The following is a 22,035-nucleotide window of genomic DNA, read 5'->3' as shown; positions in this document are numbered from 1 at the left end:
ATAGCCAGCCCCCACGGAAAGATGCAAGGCCTTCTTGGAAACCACCCTGGGAACCCCGTGTTTAGCTCTGAGCGACAAAACCCAGGAAGCCGTTCCAGTTCATGCTGGGATGGGGAAAGCCTCCTTTGCCGGTTGGTAGAGGAGGAGGAGGAGGAAGAGGAAGAGGAAGGGGCGCCGCCTGCTGCGAGTTCCCAGGGGGAGCTTCCTGAACCCTCCCCCCACCTGCCACCCTGGGACCGCTGGGTGTCGGGAAGGTGATGTGAGGGGCCGTGGTGTGTGCACACGTGTGCTTGTGTGTGCATGTGCGAGAGGGGTGCCCAGAGATGGGACTCGTGGGCCACTGGGCGGGGTCCTGGGCAGCCGGCATCTTCCCCTGCCTGGCCCTTTGTGTCTGCCTGGGTGGAATGGGAAGAAGTGGCAGCGGGAAGCCGGCAGAGGATGGCCCAGTGCTCGGGCTGTGTCCGGCTGTCCCAGTAGGCGATGGGGTCCTGGGGCAGTCCTGTGGCATGAGCTCATTTGCAGAGCAAGGATAAGCCCCCAGCTACCCCAGTCCTGCCCTAGCGCCTGTTCCCATTCAGCCAGGACCCGTGCGATCTTCTGTGCACAGAGCCATCCCGACAGCCTCTGAAAGCCAGCCCTGGAAGAGATGACCGCGCGGGGTCAGCAGAACAAAGCCAGGAAAGGTCGCAGCGCCGTGTGCGGCGTGGGAGCCCATTCTGAGGCGGTGGCCGGCGCGCGGGGCCCTCGGTGCCGGAGGGGCCGTGCGAGACGGGGCTCGTCAAAGCCCTCTGGATGGCAAGGTTTCAGGGGGTTTGTGCGGGGTTCTTTCTACTTTTCTGTGTGGCCGGTGTCTCGGACATCAGTCGCGGTTCTTTGTAATCCGAAATGACAGTCAGGCTCCGTTTTCCTGGGGAAGAAAGGTATTCAGAAACAGTGCTGGGGGAGGAAGCCGGGCAAAGCCATGGCTGGGCTGATGGACGCCCCGTGTCAGTGCCAAGGTCTGGGACTGGCGCTTGCTCGCTGGGGCGTGGGCGTTGCTGGGATGCCTGGGTCTTCCCTGTGTCCGGGTGGTGGTGGGGGGAGGACCTCACCCTAGCTGTGGACTCTGTGGGGCCTCACCCCTGGGCCCCGCGCCTTTGGGAGTCTTGGCACTGCTGGTTGCCCCTCTAGGCTGGAGAAGGAGGCGGTGCTCCTGTGTTGTCCCCCACCTCATTTCTTCTCATGTTGAATACGGCGGGGATGACGGGACAGCACGTGGGCCCTGCAGATTCCACCTTCTCCTGCGGGGGAGCTGCGGGCTGTGGCCACATTGTCCTTGTGGCCCGGGCTTCCCTGTGTAACCCCAGAGGGGCTCAGAACCTGGTACGTGGCGGGCACCTCCATGCTGTCTCATGGAAGGGGACAGGAAGTCACAGCGGGTGCCCGCCCGTCAAGATGCTGCCCCTGTCTGAGATACCCAGAAGCATCTTTGTGCTCTGACCCTGGCTGCATCTTGCCTGTAGCTCGTGGTCCTGTGACGTCACCAGGGTGATTTCTTAGCAACGGGCTCCTCTCGGTGGGGTGGCCATCCCTGCAGCGAGGGTCTGAGTAATTCTCTCCACTCTGTGCACGCGTGGAAGGGTGCCAGCATGCAGTTCAGGCGGTACCTGGCTCCTCCTTGAATTAGACTGTTTTCATCTCCCCAGACCCAGCCCTGGCTCAGGATCAGCACCTACCCACAGGAGGGTCAGAAAATGGGTGAGAAGTCAGACTTGGAGCATTGTGTTTTTTTTTTAAGGACACAAAGCTAGAAAAATCTGCGTTTACATAAAATGACTCACTTGGTCTCGTCCAGCCCGGGCCCTGCTCACAGCATCCGCTTGGAGGAGCCGTGGGTGTGGCTTTCATTCATCTCACTCAGTCACCCAAAGTTTGTGTGCACCTGCCATGTGTCGGGGACTGTTCTGGGTGCTGGGGAGGTTACAGTGAACAGACAGAAGTCCCTGTCCTGGCAGAACCCCGTGCTGCAGCACTGTTTAGTTTTCAAGCCAGGAACTCCTCTCAGTTGGTCCTCTGCCTCTTCCTGCCCACCCTCATCCCGCTGGGTGGAGGGGGAGGGGCCCAGGGCTGGGCTGGGCCAGGAAATGGGAGTCCCAGCCCTGGGTCTGCCTTTGCCTGTGGCCTGGGGGGCAGCATTTTGGGGCTTAGGGTCGAAGACAGCTGTGGATTGGGTTGGCTCCTTTCTCTTCTTCATCTAAAATTCTGTGTTCCCCCTGTGATTGTACATTTTTTTTTAAAGTTTATTTATTTGAAAAGTGGTGGGGAGAGAGAGAGAAAGAGAGAATCTTCCATCAGCTGGTTTACTCCTCAAACAGCCATTGCTGGGGGCCAGGCCAGAGCCAGGAGCTTCCACCAGGTCTCCCATGAAGGTGCAGGGGCCCAAGTACCTGGGCCACCCTCCACTGCTTTCCCAGGCCATAGCAGAGAGTTGGATCAGAAGATGGGACTCGAACCAGCGCCCATATGGGATGCTGGCACTTCAGGCGGTGGCTTTACACAAGTGCCAGCTCCTCATCATTTGTTCTTTCAAACTTTGTTGTTGCATAAAACTTTCTAGTGGCTCTGCAGTGCAGTGTTTCACTTCTGCAGAAGAGAGAGCCGACCTCTAGGAGAACAACTTCCGCTTACGCCCCTGACCCTACCATCCAGCTGAACAGCACCACTTGCCCCCCGGGGTTGGCAGGCCTTGCTTTCTTTTTCTTTCTTTCTTTCTTCTTCTTCTTTTTTTTTTTTTTTTTTTTGACAGGCAGAGTTAGACAGTGAGAGAGAGAGAAAGGAGAGAAAGGTCTTCCTTCTGTTGGTTCACCCCCCAAATGGCTGCTACGGCCGGCGTGCTGTGCCGATCCAAAGCCAGGAGCCAGGTGCTTCCTCCTGGTCTCCCATGCGGGTGCAGGGCCCAAGCACTTGAGCCATCCTCCACTGCACTCCCAGGCCACAGCAGAGAGCTGGACTGGAAGAGGAGCAACTGGGACAGAACCTGGCGCCCCGACCGGGACTAGAACCCAGGGTGCCAGCGCCGCAGGCGGAAGATTAGCCAAGTGAGCCACAGCGCCGGCCCCGTGTCTGTCTTTCTCCTTGAAATATGTATGAATGTGGCTAGGTCTGTTTTAAAGCAAGCGCATTTTGCCAAATCTTACCACATACAAAGAGTAGCCAGCAAAGTTTGTGGAAATGAAATAAAAAGATAACGTTTCTCGGACGCAAGGTTCTGATGTCCATGCGGCTTGTGCATAAGGCAGGTTTCCATGGACTTGTTGAAGACCGCTTATTGCTCCAGGATAAGTCCTTCTTGTCATTCCATGAGCTTGGGAGCTAGGAGTCTGCGCCTGCCCAAGGTTTATCTTAGGTTTATCTTCCGCGTCTTGCTTTCTCCCTCCCTCTGCGTTCTGTCCAGGAGGTCAGTCCAGAGCTCGCTTGCATTTATGTGACTGCTGCGTGGCGTCTGCTCTGTAATGTCTCACGGTGTGTCCGTTGATCTCCCGTGTGTGGAAATGCAGCCTTGGTCCATGACCAGTGATTCTGCAGTGGATATTCCCACGGTGCATGCTCACTGCAGGCGTTTGCTAGCTCAGGAGTCTGCACCCAGGAGGCCCCGGCCCAAGGTCAAGGTCGAACACCCTGCCCTCCTCTCCACCCCACTCCTGGCTCTGCTTCAGGTGACTTCTGTTCTGGGGATTCCAGAAAATGTCTCCAAAATTGTGTCTCAGTAGCCACAGAGGCCTCGGAGAGGAATGCCAAGAGCTGGCCCCGTGGAAGGTGAGGATGCTGTGGCCGGGTCAGGGCCAGCTGCTGGGCACTGCCCAGGTGGAGGGGCCTGGGCTGTCAGAAGTAAGTCCCCTCCCTCTTGTCCTGCGCTCTCTTAGCGAGTCCTCATCTCTTTGGAAAGGATAGCAGGTGAGGCAGGTAATGACACCTGGGCAGATAGACCCCCTGAGGTCTCTAGGAAGCTCCTCTGCCCTCTGTCCCATGCCTTCTCCCCTCCCCTACGGCCAGGCGCTTCCTTTAGCGGCCCTGATGATGTACAGGTGGGAGAGCCAGCCCAGCACTGGAAGGGGCACGGGGCTAAGCCGGCGGTCTGCTCCCCTGGTGCCCACAGTGCGATGTTGATGGAGGAGGTTGTTGCAGCTGGGGAAACTGAGGCACACGGAGGGGAAGGGACTGACCCTGACCCAAGGTCGTGCCAGGCGTTAGGGACAAAGCTCACTAGATCTCCTCCACCTGCCTTGTTTTAGGGCACGTCTCTGCCCCCTCTGGAGCTGGTGCAGCTGCCCATCCTGTAGGGGAGATGGGGGTGGGTGGGAAGTCCTCGTGCCAACTCCAGCGCCTCCCTGCAGAGTCCTTTGCTGCCTGTGATGCACATGCTGGCACTTTGCTCAATAAGATTCTGGGCTCTGCTTCGTGCCAGGGGGTCAGCTGGGAGGCATCGCGGGCAGTTTATAAATTCTTGAAAATTCTGCTTGGTGACACGAGTTGGCATTCAGTGGACACCCTGCCACATCTTCTCTCCCTACTGTGACAAGCTCCTGGCGGGATCCTTGGGAGACTTCGGGGTAATCACACCACGCTGTGCACGGGGCGCCCACGGTGCGCTCCGGCGCGTCTCTTAACCGTCTCCACAATAGACGCCAGGTACGTGTCAGCTGGGCTTCAAGGTAATGATTTCAACTTAATCCGACCCTTGATGAGGGAGCCCCTGCTTCCGCCCAGACGCCTTCTTTCAGCGTGGGCTCGCCCGCCGCGGCTTCTGCTCTAGCCCAGATGATTCCTCCATAACCAAGTGCCTTTTGGAGGATGCCTGCCGCTGACAGCTAATATGGAATTATTGCCCCTGAATGCATTTCTGTAATTACTTCCCAGAGATCCGTCTTTGTGTTAGAAGACATTTCACACTTTAGTAACACAAGTGTTTTGGGAGAGCACGAGCAGTAATTATGAACAGTCTTTCCGTGAAAATAAACCTAAAAAAATTATAAAAGCTAATGCTAAAATTGGTTGGAGACAGGGAGGGCTTGTATTTGAATTTGATTCATGTATATTTATTCCGAGTATAATAACCTTTCCTGTATGGAAACTTTTCATTTTTTTTTTAAACAAAAGCAATAATGATACAAAGAGCCTGCCTTCTGATTTTGAGCGGCACGGAGACGGAAACCTGATTAAAAGTGACAAGTTGCTCGAGACTGAATAAAGCCGTGTCGTCGTGCAGCCGTGATAGGAGACGTTCGCGGTAATGGGAAATGAAATGATTCACAGTATGATCAATAAAAAATTAGCAGCATTTAATAAAAGGTTTCTGCTTCATGTTGACTGAAGAACGTCGAGAGCAGTTTGAAATCCGAGTTAAGTGACGGTTTGAGGATGAGCCTGGGGGCGCGAGTGGGGCGAGGGGTGTGCGCGTGCATATAGATCACGCCGGATCAGCTGGCTCTGGGAGGCGGCCAGCCCCCCTCCCCATCACCCCCATTCCCGCCATGGGTCTGGCCATTCCCTTGGCGCTGCCCACTTGACCTTTGACCTGTGGTTAATCCGCCCCATCTCAGCTCCTCTTTGTGTGGGAATGTGGCCTCGCTGGCTGGCATTGGCTGGCCTCCGTCTATTGTAGTCCCCCTCTGATTGGTGCCCCGCCCCCAGGAAGGGGCACCTGCCTGAGGGCCAGCCCCCCCACCCCCCCTAGTGCCTGGCCAGAGTGAATGGGAGCAGCTTTGTGGATGCCGAATGTGCGGGCATTTGGGGTCTCCCTCAGTGGCGACAGCACGGTGTAAACTGCGCCATCAGCCGTGCCCCCGTTTTTTCCAGACAGCACTCTGTGTCCCCCAGGGTCCAGTCACGTACCAGGCTGTCCCTGGCTGGAGGAAGAGGCAGCTCCTTGCCCCCCAGGCCCTCTCGGTGGGTGGGGTCACTGGTGACAGCAGAGCAGCTGACCTCTGGGTTACAGTAGAGGCCGGGAGCCTGGGCTGGGGTCTCCCAAGTACCAGGGACAGGGGATTCTTTGGACCCCCCCATGTCCTAGGGCAGCGGGCAGGACCGGGAGCCTGTTTCTGGCTTCATTCCCATGATAGCCAGCCCTGTGGCTGGATCTCCGAGAGTCAGAGTGGGTCAGGCCCTTGCGGACTGCTTGGCTCACGCATACACGCAGGTCTTTATTGCGCACCTGCCGTGTTCCAGGCCCTGTGCTGGGTGTGAGGGGTAGGAGAGGGGCTAGCACGGCGAACAAAGCAGGTGTGGTTCCCGCCAGCCTGGAGCTTGGCCGGGGGACACCCTGCACCCAAGTATCCCTGCTGCTGCCAGCCGTCCGCAGGCAAGGAGAGGCTCCCCCGGCGTGGGGGCTGAGACCGGGGCGGCTGGAGCGAGCTCAGTGAGTGGTTTTCTGTGCACGTGATCGCTTTGCAGTGGAGCTTGTCTGCAGGCTCTGCTGTGTGGAAGCCCCGTGCAGAAAGCCCTTCAGGTAGCTGCCAGGCCTTGAGTTCTGCCCTCAGGCCTGCCCTGGGCTCCGAGACCAGCCGCTAAGGTGCGCTGTTAGAGAAACTGCTGCTGCATGTCCGAGTGGAGCAGCCGGAGCTCTGGGAGGGCCCGACTTGCTCCCGCCGGAGCCCTGCGGCCCTGGGCTCCTGGTCTGCACCGTCTGACTGAGCCAGGCTCCCTTCGCGGGCCACTGGTTCTGTTTGTAGGGGTCCAGGCTCCTTCTTACCCCCTCTGCTTATCCCTACCGGGCTCCTCTTTGTGCAGACACCACCAGGGGGTGATTTGCACCCAGCATCCTTGCGTCCAGTCCTGCTCCAGGAGCTGGAACAATTAGGGGCATCAGGCTCCCACGGCCGGACAGAAATTACCTGGATTGATTGATCACGCTCCCCACGTGGCCCTGCTCCTTCCTCTACCCCTTGCTCTGCAGGGCTAGCACAGGATGGCAAGGAGAGGGTCAGCGGCAGGGGGTCGTGAGGACAGAGCCGCGTACAATTTCCCTGGTTCCAGGGCGGCTTTGTCCCACTGTTCTTCATTACTGCACGCGGCGAGATCAGTTTTATTAAGATCGCAAGGCTTGGAGCAGCGACACTGTTAACTACTTACTGGAAAAATAGACATTTTTTTTTCCTTTTTGGCGTGAGTATTTGTGATTGCTTTTCCCTCCCCCTTCCAGCACCTCCTGCCCCCTCCTCTCCTGCTTTGCTTTCTTCTCAGCCTTTCCCTGGTAGAGCTGGGAGCCAGGCGCAGGTGTGCTGGGGGCCGCCGCCTCCCTCTGCGTTTGTGAGTTGTGCCCAGCGCTTGAGCAGCCCTGGGGAGGGCGGAGTCGTTCATTCCTTACCTGCTGAACACACATGCAGAGTAAGCCTCCTGGGGTCAGGGCCGTGCTTTGCTCTTCGATGCATCGGCAGCAGCTGCAGCGGTGCTCAGCTAGTGTTGACTCGCTGAAGGTGTGGAGTGTTTGCATCTGAGACAGCTGCAGCTTTTGGGGAGCTCACTCCTTGACCAGAGCCTGGGTGACTGTGACCCAGGGTGAGGTCACCTCGAGGGTGGCCCCCCGGGGAGGGAACGCCCACAACATGAGTAGGAGGTGAAACCATCTGCATTTTCTATGTGAGGACATTGAGGCCCGGAAGTGTCGGTGAGGTCAGCCTGAGACAGACGTGAACCTAAAGACACAGGGAACTAACTTCCCGGTCTGGGGAGGAGCAGGCAGGGAGCACCTGCCCCCGGGGCCCCAGGTGTCCATTGCTAGGTGCGGCCCTTCGGCAGGTGGTCTTCAGGCTGCCAAGGTGTGTTATTTGCCGTATACTGGGTTTCTTTTGAAAAATCCAGAGAGTTTACATAAAAATATAGATTCCCTTCTTAAAAAATAAAAATCCAACTGATGAGGTTGCCTTGGATACAGGTGTTCCCTCTGGGACCATCCAGAGCAGCTGACCAGGGGTGCGCCCTTGGGTGGGCTTCTGTGCTTCCTCCATCTACCCACTCCCAACCCGTTCCACTCATTCTTAGAGCCTGTATAATGGTGGTTATTGGGGGGGGTCGTTGGAGCTGTGAGTTTTGGCCCACTCATTGTCTGAGGGATGGAGTGGGTGGTCCCACCCGTCAGTCTTGCCATCTGTGAAGCAGGTGTGATGGTAACACTGACACTAGATGATGGATACAGATGAATTCGAAGGTGTGGCCCGAGGGAGTTTTTTGCTACTATGTTGATTATCATTTTGGTGGCAGGTTCTAGGATTGCTCACTACTGAGGAGACCGTCTCTGGAAAGTTCTAGTCATGTCCACAGTTGGCATGGTCCTGTGGAGAGGGTTGTCCTAAACCTGGTGCCTGGTGGCTGGCCAGAACAGAGCATCCCACAGAGGCGCTGGTGATGCAGCATCTGGCTGCAGAACCCAGGGCATGGATGGGGCTGGGGCACCCCTCAGCCGACCACCCGGCAGTAGCTTCCTCATAAAAGCAGCTGAACTTGGGCAGCGAACTTCGTATCAGTTGCTGGCAGGGCACCCTTCAGGCTGAGTGCTAAATGTTGGAGCACCGCCTGCACTTTTTGGCGTGAGTATTCAAACCTGAAGACAGGCAGTGGCTGCCTCTTAGACCTGTGGCCAGCAGTGGGTGCATTGCCCTTGCCCAGCCCTGAGCCTGCCCCTGCTCCTGCTGTCCACACTGCCTTCCCAGAGAGGATGCATGGACCCTGTTCCGTCTCTACTTTGTGAGCCTGTGGCTTGGCCCTGTGGCCTTGGGTGTGTATGTGGGAAGCACTCAGACCGCTAGGAGGGACCAGTGTGGTCGCAGGACAAATGCTTGGGCCTTGGGAGATGGCCTTCCAGCACTGTGTTTCCCTCAGCCACCTACAGGGGGCGAGCGTGGGCAAGGTGGGCTTGTGAGTTGTACACACACCTCTGCTGGCTGCTGGGGCCTGCACAGGCCCCGCCCAAAGGGACCTGGCTCTGAGATCAGGCTCCTTCCTGGAGGAGGGACCCTGTAAGTCACTCAGAGTTGCACAGCCGGAAAGAGGAGAGCCTGGACTTGAACCTGGGGCTATCTGCTCCTAACTGAACAGGATTTGTAACGGGGTGAGGAGAGATACCTGGACATCTTTGAAAGAGCTCATATGCCCCAGCACCCCTCATCCTCTGTGCTGCCTCCTGGTTTGAGTGAGAACTGAGGCATGAGCTGTGGTGTCTCGGGTTTTACTATGAGCCAAGCAGCAAGCTCTGGGTGCATTACCTAGTTAAAATAACTTTAAATTAAAAAAATAATTTCATTATTTGAGAGAGATTTTTTTCCCTGTCTGCTGGTTCATTCCTCAAATACTTGTAGCAGCCAGGCTGTTACCAGGAGCCAGGCTGGAGCTAGGAGCCGGGAGCTCAACCTGAGTCTCCTATGTGGGTGGCAGGGACCTACATTCCTGAACCATCACCTGCTGCCTCCCAGGGTGTGCACTAGCAGGAAGCTGGAATCCAGCAGAGCCCGGACTTGAACCCAGGCGTTCCGATAGGGGACGCGGGTGCCTCAAGTGGTGCCCAAGGCTTGGCCCGTGTGAAAATAGTTTAATTTAATTAAGTTAGTCTCAGAGAAGGTGAGTGACTTGTCCAGGGTGCCCAGCTATAAAAGCCGGCTCCAAAGTCTGCGATACTTTTCTGTCCTTGCCCTGTCGCCCCGACTGTGGCTGGCACACGAATCGGGCAGTGGGCCGCCCGTGGGCGTTGTTACTTCATGACCATCTTGATTTCAACAACTGGGTCCCATCAGCCCCGCTGGCCTCCTGGACTGGCGTCTCCATGGTTTCTGTGCAGTTGGGCTCCCTGGTCAGCCCTGGGCCGGCCCGGAGCCCCAGCCTGGTGGTTCTGCTTTCTGCAGAGAAGGGTGGCATGGTCTCCCACCCAAGTGTGGCTGGGAGCAGAAGTAGGAGGTGGGGGAGGCATCCCAGGACTCTGCTGTCTGCCTGTGCTGGCCACACACACACATCCCCCCGCCCCCTCTCCTTTCCTGCCATGCTCCTGGCTCCTGAAAACCCCAGAGTGCTCTGCAGTCACCCCTCGTGGTGCTCTATGTGTATCCGCTTCTCCCACCGGGCCATCTGCTCCCGTGAGGGAGGCGAGCTCCTGGTTGACCTGTGAGGAGGGGGCAGCCCAGGGCCATCTGGGCTGGGGGACGGGGGTACCGGAGCTATCACTGGAGCCTCGCCCACACTGCTTACTCTCACTTCACGTTCATTTACTCTTCTGGCCACTCACTTCCCCACCTCGGATTTATTAAGTGCCTTTCCTTAGGCCAGGCTTTGCATGGGCTTTGAGGCCACCAAGACAAACAGGACTGAGGAGCGCCCCTTCAGCTGTGGCAAACGTGTGTCTGTTATGCCTGGCACGCAGTAGATGCTCAATAAATATTTGAGGGTTGAGTGAAGGGAAGGTGGGGTGGACGTGTGGGATTGCTGGTGCTGGTCTGTCTCACGCCTCTCAGGCCCGGCGTGGTGTGGAGACTGCACCTGCGCACCTGCAGCCCTGGGGTCCCAAAGGCAGGACCCCCCCCCACACACACATGGTTCCCGGAAGGGTCTCAGGTGCCCAGGGCCACCCGTTGACCAGCTGAGTCCCATGTACCTCCTAGGAGGGAGAAGAGGCACCCCCCACCCCGGGAGATAGCTGCATGCTGGCTCAGGGGGCCAGGGGCTGGAGGGGTCCCGAGGCTGGAAGGGGTCCCAGGGGGGTTTGTGGCTGAGCCTCTATCGAGTGGCCCTCAGGAGGGGACTAGTGCCAGACAGCCCTAGCCCATGGCAGTCTCGCTGAGAGGTAGCGGGATGTCCTCTTCCCAGATCTGGCAGCCTGCGGGCAGCCGGTCCTCCCTGCCCCTCCACCATCAGCCTTTCCCCTTTCGCCGTTTCCTGGCCTTGGACTCAGCGTGCTGTCCACTGCTGGGCCCGTCCACAGGCTTCTCCCTCTGCCCTCCTGTGACTGCACCAGAATCGGGGGTTAGCGTCAGAAGACCCGGGTTCCGGTCCAGCTCTGCCCTCCCCGGGCTGTGCTTTGTGGTGGTCCTGAGCCTTGCTGTGTGTCCCCATCTGCAAAGCAGAGAACGTCTATTGTGCCCACTGCGTAGGGGTTCTGCGACCCTGGAAATGGGGGGCATCCCAAGAAAGCGACCTCGTCTCGGAAGTCCTGAGTGTTGTTGCTTCTGTTGCTTTCTTCTGTTGGTCAAGGGCGTCGCCGAGGCCAGGCAGCCCTGAGGAGGCGTCATGGAGGGGACTGGCTCCCTCTTACTGGGGGGGAGTCAGGGGTTCACTCTCTGCCGCAGAGCACATGGGAGAGGGCTGCCCAGGGAGACAGAGCAGGCCACCCACAGAAGTGATAGTGTGCATTGTGCCCAGTGCTGAGGGCTCAGAGAAGGGAGCTACTGGGGACCTAAGTGACGTGGGGGCCTGGGCTGTGGGGCGATCCCTAGCAGGTGGGTGCAGGGCTGAGGGGGCAGGATTGCGAAGCCCTCGGCAGGAGCTTGAAGGAGTTGAAGGAATGGAGGGAGGGTCTTGTGTAACTCTGCAGACGTGCAAGGGAGAAGAGAGGTCAGTAGTGTCCCTTAGGGGCCATGACACAAACCCCTGGCTTGCACCCAGCCATGGCTCCCCAGCCCTGGGCTCATTCTGTCATTGAGGCTGTGCTGTGGGGAGACCACGTAGCTGTGTGGCAAAGGGTGAGGTGTAACTGGACCTGGGACTCAACCCTGCCACTTCCCCTATGGCCTTATTTAAGCCTCCTCATCTCCCTGAGCCTTGGTTTGCTCACCTGTGAAATGGGGATATGCTGCTGACAACTCATCAGGGGGTGCTTGGCGTACAGCAGGTGCTCAGTCAGTGCCAGCTGTTCTTGGTGGCTGCACTCTGGGAAGCAGCCCCAGTGTTAGCGTGCAGGGCAGGGTGGGCAGGCTCCTGGATGGACCGGCCAGGGTTTTGGGTGCCAGTCCAGCTTCGTGTCCCGTGCACGGGGCCGTGGGGGAGCGGAAGCCTGTGTGAAATCCATTTCGCTGAGCCTCCCGCGGGCGAAGCTTGGAGTTGCGAGAACTGGGGAGGGGCTGGGGGAACGGGGCCAGCAGGCCTGTTTTCGGGGAGTGCTTCCCATCCCTTTCGGCAGAAAATGAACGAGCTGGCCGCCTTCCCAGCCACGGTCTATGGTTCATGGGCCCCTTGGTGGCTGCAGGGGCCAGCTGGTCAACGATAGTTTAAGCCCAGGAGGTCACCGTGTTGGAAACACAGGCAGCAGTGGGAACATGGGACTCGGGCAGAGCCAGGTGCTCTGGTCTGCACGCTCTTCGGGGGCATCCGGCCTCAGGACAGGGACTGGCAGGGCCTCTGGGCTGGACAGGGCGCACATGGGACAAGCAGGGCCACTCCTGACTGCGTGGAGCGGGGTTGAAGGAGTAGGGAAAGCCCAATCCTTTGGTCCACAGGGGCTCGCTGAGCAGGTGCTTGGCGTGGGCCTGGGGAACAGGAGAGCCCAGTGGGTGCTCTCCAGAGCACTTGGGGCCTTCAGTGCCTCCTGTTATCTGACCTGGGTGCTCGGCTCACCTGGGAGGTTCTGCTGGGCCCCTAGCAGAGCACCTGGATTCAGCCACGTCTGCTTCCGGGTGACCCCACAGAGCCTCAGTGTTTGGATCTGCAGCTGGGAAAATAACCCCTTGATTCTGCTTCCTTATCGCTGCCGTAGCCATCGTCGTTGTGACGGTCAGATCCTGCTGGGCCCGCTCGGGACCCAGGCCTTCACTCTGCCAGGGCAGCAGGGCAGCCTTTGGGCCGGGGGTGCAGGGATGCCCCGTTCCCCAGAGCTTTCCTTCTCTGGCTCCATCTTCCCCAGGATCGGGCCCGCCCCACCTTGTGGCCCCCTGGGGGCCAGGGCCCCTCCCGCCCCTGTCTGTCCCGCCTTCCCATTAGTAGCCAGGCGATGGGGAGGTGACAGTTCCTTAATGCAGATTTATCCTCTCGGATGACTTTATGCGTTTTTGCCTTATAAAAACCCGAGGGTTGACATTCTGATTTATCTACTCGCGAGTCAACAGGACATGCCAGATTTAAGGAGATCAAATGCATTGTGATGTGTGTGTGTGGATCCAGTTGTGGAGTGGATGAGCTGTTATGGAAAAAACAACAAGGGGGTAATTTCAATCTGTCTATTAAGTTGTGTGTTAAGTACAGTCGTGCGAGCGTGGTGCTGGGTATGAACTTACCATAGAGAGAGTCTGCAGAGGAGATAAAGCTGGAATTACGCTGCTTTTCTATCCTCTACAGAGTGCTTTTTTATTAAGAGACGGAAAACTAGGAATTTCAGAGCGGGCGCTTGCTTGCCCGTGTAACTACGGTTGTATGATGACTTAGAATATCGCAGGCTCCCGATGATATTTCTCATTTCTTGGCTCCCTAGTTCTCGCCGTGGCCGCCGCAGCAGATCAGATTCCCTGAGATAAATATGCTGCTCGGCTTTTTAATGGGATTTCTGTATTGCCAGGAGTTGGCGTGTCCTGATAATAAAAGAACCTAAAAATTGTACGTCCCTTAATTGGCAAGGAGAGAGATGTTTTGATGGGCCACAAATGGAAACATTGATTTTTACTGCCTCTGCGGCGCGTCCTGCCACGCCGCCCGCCTCGGCAGACAGCAGCTGGCTCTCCGATGGGCTGATTTGTGTTCCTAGGTTCTGGACGTCGGGTGCCTGCTGGTGTGTGTTCTGTGTGGATGGGAGAGACAGAGCCCCTTATAACATTATCTGTGCCTAAATTGAAATATTTATGGGGCTGTGGTTTCCCCTTCGAATGGAATGTGTTCTTTAGCTTCGCGCCTCTCTGTCTTGCTTTGGTGGCCAGCTCTCAGGGGTGCAGAGGTTGTGTGCTAAAGCCTCTTTTCTGGAACTTGGTGCTTCCTCCTGGTGCACACACACACACATGCATGTGCACACACACATATGCACACAAACATACACACATGTGCGCACGCACACACATGCACACACATGCATGTGCACACACGGACACACACGAACACCCACACATGTGCACACACACACCCATGCACATACACACATGTGCACGCACACACTCCCATGCACACCCACACATGTGCACGCACACACTCCCATGCACACCCACACATGTGCACGCACACACTCCCATGCACACCCACACATGTGCACGCACACACTTCTCCTATACCCATGTTTTCATGATCATGCAGATGTGTCATGGAGATTTCTTTGTTTGGAATCAGTGCTGCTGGTTTCTGCGCTGGCAGGTCTGTTACGGGGACAGCTGGCCGGAAGAGACACCACACGCTTGGATTTTCCAATCCAAGGGTCTCTGTATTTCAGTGGGCAAGTTTAATCCACTGACATTTATTGGGATTACTGAAATATTCTCCATATTCTATCTACCATGCTTTCCTTTGCCCTTTGATTTACAAATTCTTGCTGTGCCCCATTAAGCTCTGAGATGGAAGCTTTGCTCCATTTCCCACCGACCTGCAGCAGGTGAACTAATTGAGAAGTCAGGATGTCGCACTCGGCGACCGCAGGGTGCTGGGGTGTTACTCTCCCCCGCCACCCGGGACACGGGGTGCCCCTTACCTGTGAAATGGGAATCGCCAAGCTGTCCCTGTCTGCAGGGGCTGGGCCTGGCGCTCCCTTGCAGCTGGGGGCCTGTGAGATGGGGCCGGGCTTGGAGACAGCATCGACTGCTGTGTACATGCGGGTCCCGGGGACAACACCTTCCCTTCCTCCCACCGAGGAGCCGCTGGTCCGCACAGAGCAGGTGTCTACTGTAAAGAGCCTGACCAGCTGCCCCAAGGCTGCTTCTCCCTCTCCAGCGGGTCACAGCGGAGGGGCTGGAGATCTATCCACGGCCCCTCCCCGTGGGCTGCCTTCGCTCCAGAGTCAGGACACCTCAGCTAAGAAGCAAGCCACGTTCACTGCCCTGGGAGGCTTGTCAGGTGGGAGAGGTGAACCTGGCTGGGAGATCTCCCCCTGGCTCTCCACTGCAAGGCTTTGGAGAAGCCTGAAAGTTTAGGTGCGCTCGGAGCAGCCGATGGAGACGTGTCTCGGAGTTGGGCTTTTAGGAGACAAATGCCCAGGTGCTTCTACCTCTCTCCAGGGTCACGACCCCCACCCCCACTCCCACCCCAGCCTCCAGGCACAGAAGGGAGATGACAAGAAATCCTCCCGAAAGATTTGCAGCGTGAAAGAAAGAATGCAGTTGAGAATTACAGCGCCACATGCTACAGAAAACCCCCATATATTAATGTACTGAGAGGTGTCAGGAATAATGGACCCCGGGAGGTGGAGTAATTAAACGTATCTTCATAAATGCTGGGCGATTCTTTAGAAACCCTGTCCCCAGACCCTGTCAGCTGACGTGGACTGTATTCTTGCTGTTGGCAGGAGGCCTAGAAGGAGAGCCGGAGTGCGATCGGAAAATCAGCCGTGTGCTGGAAGACAGGAACAGCGTGACAAGTCAAGAGGAGAGAAATGAGGACGATGAAGACATGGAGGATGAGTCAATTTACACCTGCGATCACTGTCAGCAGGACTTCGAGTCTCTGGCAGACCTGACCGACCACCGGGCCCACCGCTGTCCTGGAGGTAATGCTAACTAGCGCCGGGATTCTGACAGGTGGTTACACGGATAATTGGACATAGCAACAGCTTGAAGCCTCAAGTGAGATTAAAGAATTAATAATGTAATTTTACAGTTAATGTCATTTTATTGTGGTGTCTTGGGTACCCTGTATCCGCCTTTTAAATACAATTAGAAATAAAAGCAACAGCTTTCTGGCAGGCAGGAAGTAGCGGGAGGCGCCCTGCCCCTCCTGGCCCCCACCACACCATTCTCCATGGTGCGGAGGGCTCAGCACCCCGGATTTCTGGAAGGTCTTCGGGAAACCCGGCAATTAAGAGGTTGTTAGTGCAAAGTTAAGCAGCTTAAGTGTGGAAAGCTGCGTGAAGGAGTGAGCTCTGAGGCTGGGATGGTGATGGGATGGGGAGAGTTGCCAAGGCCAAGGGCAGCCCGTGCAGAAAGGGACTGGGTGACACCTCCGTGCATGGTGTCAGCATGGGAGGAGGAGGAGGGTGGCCGGGAGCTGTTTCTGCAGACCAGACTGTAGCCCTGCCTGGCGTTTAGGAGTAATGTGGGACTTCACGAGGGGTTTATGTGAGTGTGTGTGTGCATGTGTGTGTGTGTGTGAGGTCTGGGTGGATGGGCAAGAAACTGTGAAACATAGGTGTTCCCTGGGGCAGGACACACTTCTAGGCTGGGAGATTTGTGGCGAGCCAACGCTTGGCGGCCATGTTCCTTACACAGCCGTCCTGAGATAGCTTCCTCCCTTGTGATGCTAAATGCAACCCCTTGGATGTTGGTTTGTGCGAAAGATCCAGGAGCCTCAGGCTGATCTTCTGAAGGGAGCCTGTGCCCTGTTGGAGGGGAAGGGGGCAGATCTGGAGTCGCCTGGGGACTCAGGTCCTCACTTCCCCTACTGCTCGTCCTGAGTGGAAAACCGGAAGCCCAGAGCTCGGGGGAGCTGCGGTGTTTTGCTCTCTGGCCTTGCCCAGCCCTGGATGGCGCAAGTCCCTGTTCTCAACTGAGGGAGCAGATACAAACACAGAGGCTCTGGTCTGGTGGGGTTTGCAGTTGTGGTTAAAACCCAGCATGTAACACCTGTATCCCTTATGCCTGGTTTATTCACGGTTCCACTTCTGATCCTGGCTTCCTGCTCATGTGCACCCTGGGAGGCAGAAGGAGACAGCTCACGTACTTGGGTCCCTGCCACCCACAGAGGAGGCCTGGATGGAGCTCCCAGCTCCTGGCTTCGAACTGGCCCAGGCCTGGCTGTTGCAGACACCTAGGGAGCGAACCAGCAGGTCACTCTGTTTGTGTCTCTCTGCCTTTTGAGTAAACAAAACGAACAAGCAAATAAGAGAAAAAAGACTCAAGGGAATTCTCCCAGTTTGGGACTTTTTGGTGCTCAGTAATCCAAGCTCCAGTCCTTTGGATTTGTGAGCGTTCATCCAGAGACGGAGGCAGTAGTCAATTCATAATCCTAACATCGGAATCGGAAGGGACCCATGGGATTATCCTCTTCACTCCCCTCATTTCCTCCTGTGAACCGAGGTGGAAAGGCGATGGCTACTTGGTGGCCCAGCTGGCACCTCTTCAGGACCCTGGGCGTGAGTATCCACTTGCTGGGGAGGATAATAGGTGCCGGTGTACTTCTTGGTTTACCCAAGAATCGAGGTGGGCTCTTACCTGTAAAGAGAAGGAAATAATACTTATTGAAAGATGATTGACCGGTCAGTCAATCGAATGAAAGGACAACCTCTTTAGTTTCTGAATGAGCCAGCACGCCCTTCCGGTGGCTGCTACAGCAGGGCGGTGCTGGCCTGAGTCTCTTCCGTGTTGGGGCTGCGATCCCGTCCCTTTCACTCCTGCCCCGTCCGGCTGCTCTTCTAGGTTCTCCTGCCTCAGCCACGCGTGTGCGAATGGCAGCGTTTCTAAGGGGAGAAGGGGAACGAGAGGCTCAGGGCTGATTGTGAGAGTCTGTGCCAGAAACAAGTGGGGCTAAGGGTGCCTGGGTCCCCGGGGGAGGCTCCTCCTCCCCGCGGCTGACTCCTCCCTCATTCGCCTGCGCCTTCCGTGTAAATCCGTGGCGGTTCCCTCTGCAGGGTCCCCAGCCGTCCTTATCGATACAGATGGTATCCTCCGATACTGCACTTCCTAACAGGACCGCACTAACGACCTCCACGGGGACACAGCAGCCGGGAATATCCCCGACCCTGGAGCATTGGAAGGGAGTTAGAAACTCCTTAAAGAAGAGGGGAAGCCACCTTGCCTGCTAGCAGCCCCAAGAAGGCAGGACCTGGGACCTGGCCTGGGAGTTTTCGGACGTGGATGAGACGTGGGAAGTCATTTCCCCCAGGATTTGTGTTCCTAGGATCATGAGTGGCGGGATTAGTGCTAGGGATTGTGTGTTGTTCCCTGCCTAGGACGCAGTGTGGTGGTTTGCAAACTGTGTCCGCAGATGGGTTTCTGGGACCCTTGGGGGCTGCCACACGGAGAGGGCTCTTTTGCGGTCTAGTCCAATCAGACGTGTTCACCTTAAGAATTCTGTTTCATGCATTAGACTTTAGCATCAAAGGTTGTTTGAGAATTGATTTTCCGTTAAAAGTTTGGAAGTGGCCGGCACTGTGGCACAGCAGGTTAAGCCACTGCCTGTGATGCTGGCATTGCATATCAGAACCCTGGTTCGAGTCCCAGCTGCTCCTCTTCTGATCCAGCTCCCTGCTAATGTGCCTGGGAAGGCAGCAGATGATGGCCCACATGCTTGGGTGCCTGCCTCCCATGTGGGAGACCCAGATTGGGTTCCATGCTCCTGGCTTTTGCTGCGGCCATCTGGGGAGGGAACCAGTGGATGACAAATCTCTCTCTCTCTTTCTGTCTTTCTTGTTCCCCTTTGTAACTTTTCCTTTCAAAGAAGTTTGGTGCCCATGTGAAAATGCAATAGCAAGCTTTGCCAGGCCAGGCTCCTCGGTCTGCTGGCGCCCACTGTGGATTGTTCAGCAGACGGCACCGCCTTGCCACATGCTGTGCGTTGCTGAGCGGACCTCTGATGCAGCGCCCACACTGGGGGGGAGTGACGGACCTGGGCATTACGCAGAGGGCTGTGCTGGCCGGGGGTTAGGCAGGCTGTGGGTGCTTGGCAGCTGTGTCATGGACACGGATAAGTCTTGCCAAGAGGAAATGTTAAGAAAGGCGATCGACCCACACAGCCCTCCTGTGACCAAAAGTGTGGGGATTCCTCCCCATCAGCTATTGTGCCATGTGCCGCCAATGCCAGCTGGGTGCCTTCCAGTTCAGTTCCTGTGTCGGTCTGCACACAGCACCAGGCCCCACAGGTTGGGGGCTCTTCCCCCCACCCCAGCACGGGCCATGCCAGTCACGAGCCTGGGTTGGTATACTTGTGCGTCTGCCCAAGAGCTCATGCATTAGACTTCCCACGACCCCTGCTTGGGGCAGGGTATGGAGCTCCCATGCCCTGTGTGCACCCCTCCAGGGGACTTCACCTTTTTGCATTCTGGAAGCTTCCTCACAGAGGTGTGGTTGACTCAGATCACTGGCTCTTTGTGATCCACTGCACCTGCTGCCGGCCCCCTTGCTGAAGCTCCCCGGTGCTACCCCCAGCAGTCAGGGCAGTGGCCTGCAAAGAGACCCCACTTGGAAGCGTCTGAGGACTTTAGGAGTTGTTTGCCGGGGTGGGGATGCAGACCAAGTGGCACGGTCTGCCAGCCAGGTGGGAATTTGAGAATTTGGGGCCCCTGTGTGCCCTGACCTACCTTCATCCCCTGCAGGGCCTGTCACTGATGTCTGGGAGGGCTGGCGGGGGTGGGGGTGTTTGCCGAGGGGGCTTGAATGTGGCTGTGCTTTCTCACACTGACCGCTTGACTCTCGCTGTCGCAGGTGGATTTGGGGTACAGGTGCAGGAGTGGGCCCTGTGGGTCAGCTTGTGGCTGGGGAGCTTGGAGGCTTGGTGGTGTTTGAGGTACGGGCAGGGGTCGCATTGAGGAGGGGGATCCTCAAGGCAGATTCGGCGGGGGGGTGACAGTGGCCACAAAGAGGGACTCCCAGGGCCCCGCACGGTGTGAGCTTGAGCGGTGCCTTGCTCACGGCCCCTTAGCACAGGGCAGCCTTCAGTGCCCTGAGTGCTTCGAGCCTGGGCCTCAGGAACGCACACAGCTCCTTCAGGGCCTGCTCGTGCCCCTCCCCGGCTCTCGCGCTCACTCTCTGTCTCTTGCTCTCGCTTGTGTCTGAAGAGAAACCAACCTTAACCACAAGGCTCTAAGTGCTGCTTTTTTGTGACACGAAGTGAAATCAGTAAAAAAACCTCCACTCCACGCTGTTTGTTCTCCTGCGCCGACAGCTGCTGGATTCTTCTTGCTCCCCTGCAGCCCTGCTCACGGGCCAGCGCCTGTGGACCTGCTCGGGGCTTCTTTGAAACAGCGGAGTCCTTCTCCATAAAAATACCGGGTGTGGACAGAGAGGGTTGTTGCGGCAGAGTGGATGAAGGTGGTGCCTCGAGCGGTGCATGTGGGTGTGCCTGTTCGCCGAGTGTGGACACAGTCAGGAAGTGGCACTGCTGGGGCTGCACAATCCCTCGGACCCCAGTGATGCCGGGACAGGGAGTGAGCTGCACTTGACCTTGAGGCCATTTGGGCAGTGCTGGCCAAGCCAGTCTGGGCTCTGTCAGCGGTTGCAGGGGGCGAGTTTCATTGTCTTCTAGGAGAACTGGAAACAGCCTGGGCACTGGAGACGCAGGCACAAGAGGTTGGCTTCACGCACGGGCTAATTGTAGTTTCTTTTTTTTAAAATTTTTATTTATTTATTTTTTTGATAGGCAGAGTTAGACAGTGAGAGAGAGAGAGAGAGAGACAGAGAGAAAGGTCTTCCTTTTTCTGTTGGTTTACACCCCAAGTGGCCGCCGGCGCGCTGCGCGATCTGATCCGAAGGCAGGAGCCAGGTGCTTATCCTGGTCTCCCATGGGGTGCAGGGCCCAAGCACTTGGGCCATCCTCCACTGCCTTCCCAGGCCACAGCAGAGAGCTGGACCGGAAGAGGAGCAACCGGGACAGAATCTGGTGCCCCGACTGGGACTGGAACCAGGTGTGCCGGTGCTGCAGGCAGAGGATCAACCCAGTGAGCTGTGGCACTGGCCATAATTGTAGTTTCTTAATGTGCGTGCCGAAGCCAGCGACCCATGGACCAGCTGTGTGGACACAGGTGGAACGTTTTGTCACTTTCTGGTACAAATGCTGCCCCTCCAGGATCCTCTGTGACGGAGACTGACTGCTGCTTGGCCGACGGCCGAGGACTTTTGGGTGCTGCATCTACACGGTTGCAGTGCTACAGAGCTGACTTTGCGAGTGACACCATGTCAGCAGGGACCGGCACTGTGTCACTCCTGGAACCTGCCAAGCTGGCGCACCTCGTGGCCTTCGGAAGTCCCTGGCCTCGCGAAGGGGACGGCTGGCATGGTTTGGTTTCTCGTTACAAGGCGGAGAGACAGAGGGGGAGGGGGTCCTAGCGTTGCCATAGGAATCACCTTCAGGACCTGTGTGGAGCTGAGCCTTGGTGTCTTTCCTCCAGCAGTTGCCCCCTGACGCTGTCTGGGGCCAGGCTCCTGGCTGGGTGTAGAGAGGCGGTTCTGGAACAGAGCAGGGTCTAGCTGCCCTCCAGGGGCTCTCAGCTGGAGCTGGCGGCAGAGGTGTGAGCAGGCACTTCTTTCTCTGCACTGCCCGGTAGGCTGTAGTCCCGACACTCACTGTGTATTTGGCACGTGCTGTGTGCCCAGCACCCGGAACTCCGCCTGCAGCCCCGCCCTGCAGCCCCTGCCCCCATGTGGTCCATGGCATGCAGCGGGTTCTGTAATTATACTGTAATCATTTAAAAAGTTATGTGTTTATTTGAAAGGCAGAGTTACAGAGAGAGAGAGAGATGGAGACCTCCCATCTGCTGCTTTGTTCCCCAAATGGCCACAACAGCCAGGGCTGGGCCAGGCCAGAGCCAGGAACTTCAGCTGAGCCTCCCACAAGTGTGGCAGAGGCCCAGGCACTTGGACTATCACCTGCTGCCTTCCCAGGCACGTTAGCAAGGAGCTGGATTGGGTTTGAACCTGTGCTCTGATATGGGACGCAGGCATTCCAGCTGGTGGCTTAGCCTGTTGTGCCACACAATGCCTGCATCTTAAATTATTTATATAAGAGAGGGGGAGAGAGAGAGAGAGAGAAAGAGAGAGAGCGAGCGAGCGAGCTCCCATCCTCTGATTTACTCCCCAAATGCCCACCATAGCCAGGGCTGGGCCTGACCAAAGCCAGGAGCCAGGACCTCACTGTAGGTCTCCCACGAAGATGATAGGATCCAACTCCTTGAGCCCTCATCACTGTCTCCCAGGGTGCGCATTAGCAGGAAGCTGGAGGTGGGTATGGAACCCAGGCACTGTAGTAGGGACA

The 22,035-nt window shown here is 57.1% G+C and overlaps 1 protein-coding gene across 3 annotated transcripts in view; it reads left to right on the top strand.

Annotated features, from left to right (window-relative positions):
* ZNF423 (zinc finger protein 423) overlaps positions 1-22,035 on the top strand; it is a 328,940-nt gene that overhangs the window by 90,976 nt on the left and 215,929 nt on the right. For all 3 annotated transcript variants that reach the window (XM_051833900.2, XM_051833899.2, XM_070063168.1), the window contains one exon: positions 15,422-15,622. In XM_051833900.2, coding sequence (XP_051689860.1) covers positions 15,422-15,622 — 201 coding nt within the window. The remainder of the gene's footprint in view (positions 1-15,421; positions 15,623-22,035) is intronic.

This window comes from Oryctolagus cuniculus, chromosome 18 (assembly GCF_964237555.1).
Source record: "Oryctolagus cuniculus chromosome 18, mOryCun1.1, whole genome shotgun sequence".
Lineage (NCBI taxonomy): Eukaryota > Metazoa > Chordata > Mammalia > Lagomorpha > Leporidae > Oryctolagus > Oryctolagus cuniculus.
Note: the sequence above shows the minus strand (reverse complement) of the source record. Positions and strands in the feature narration are given on the sequence as shown.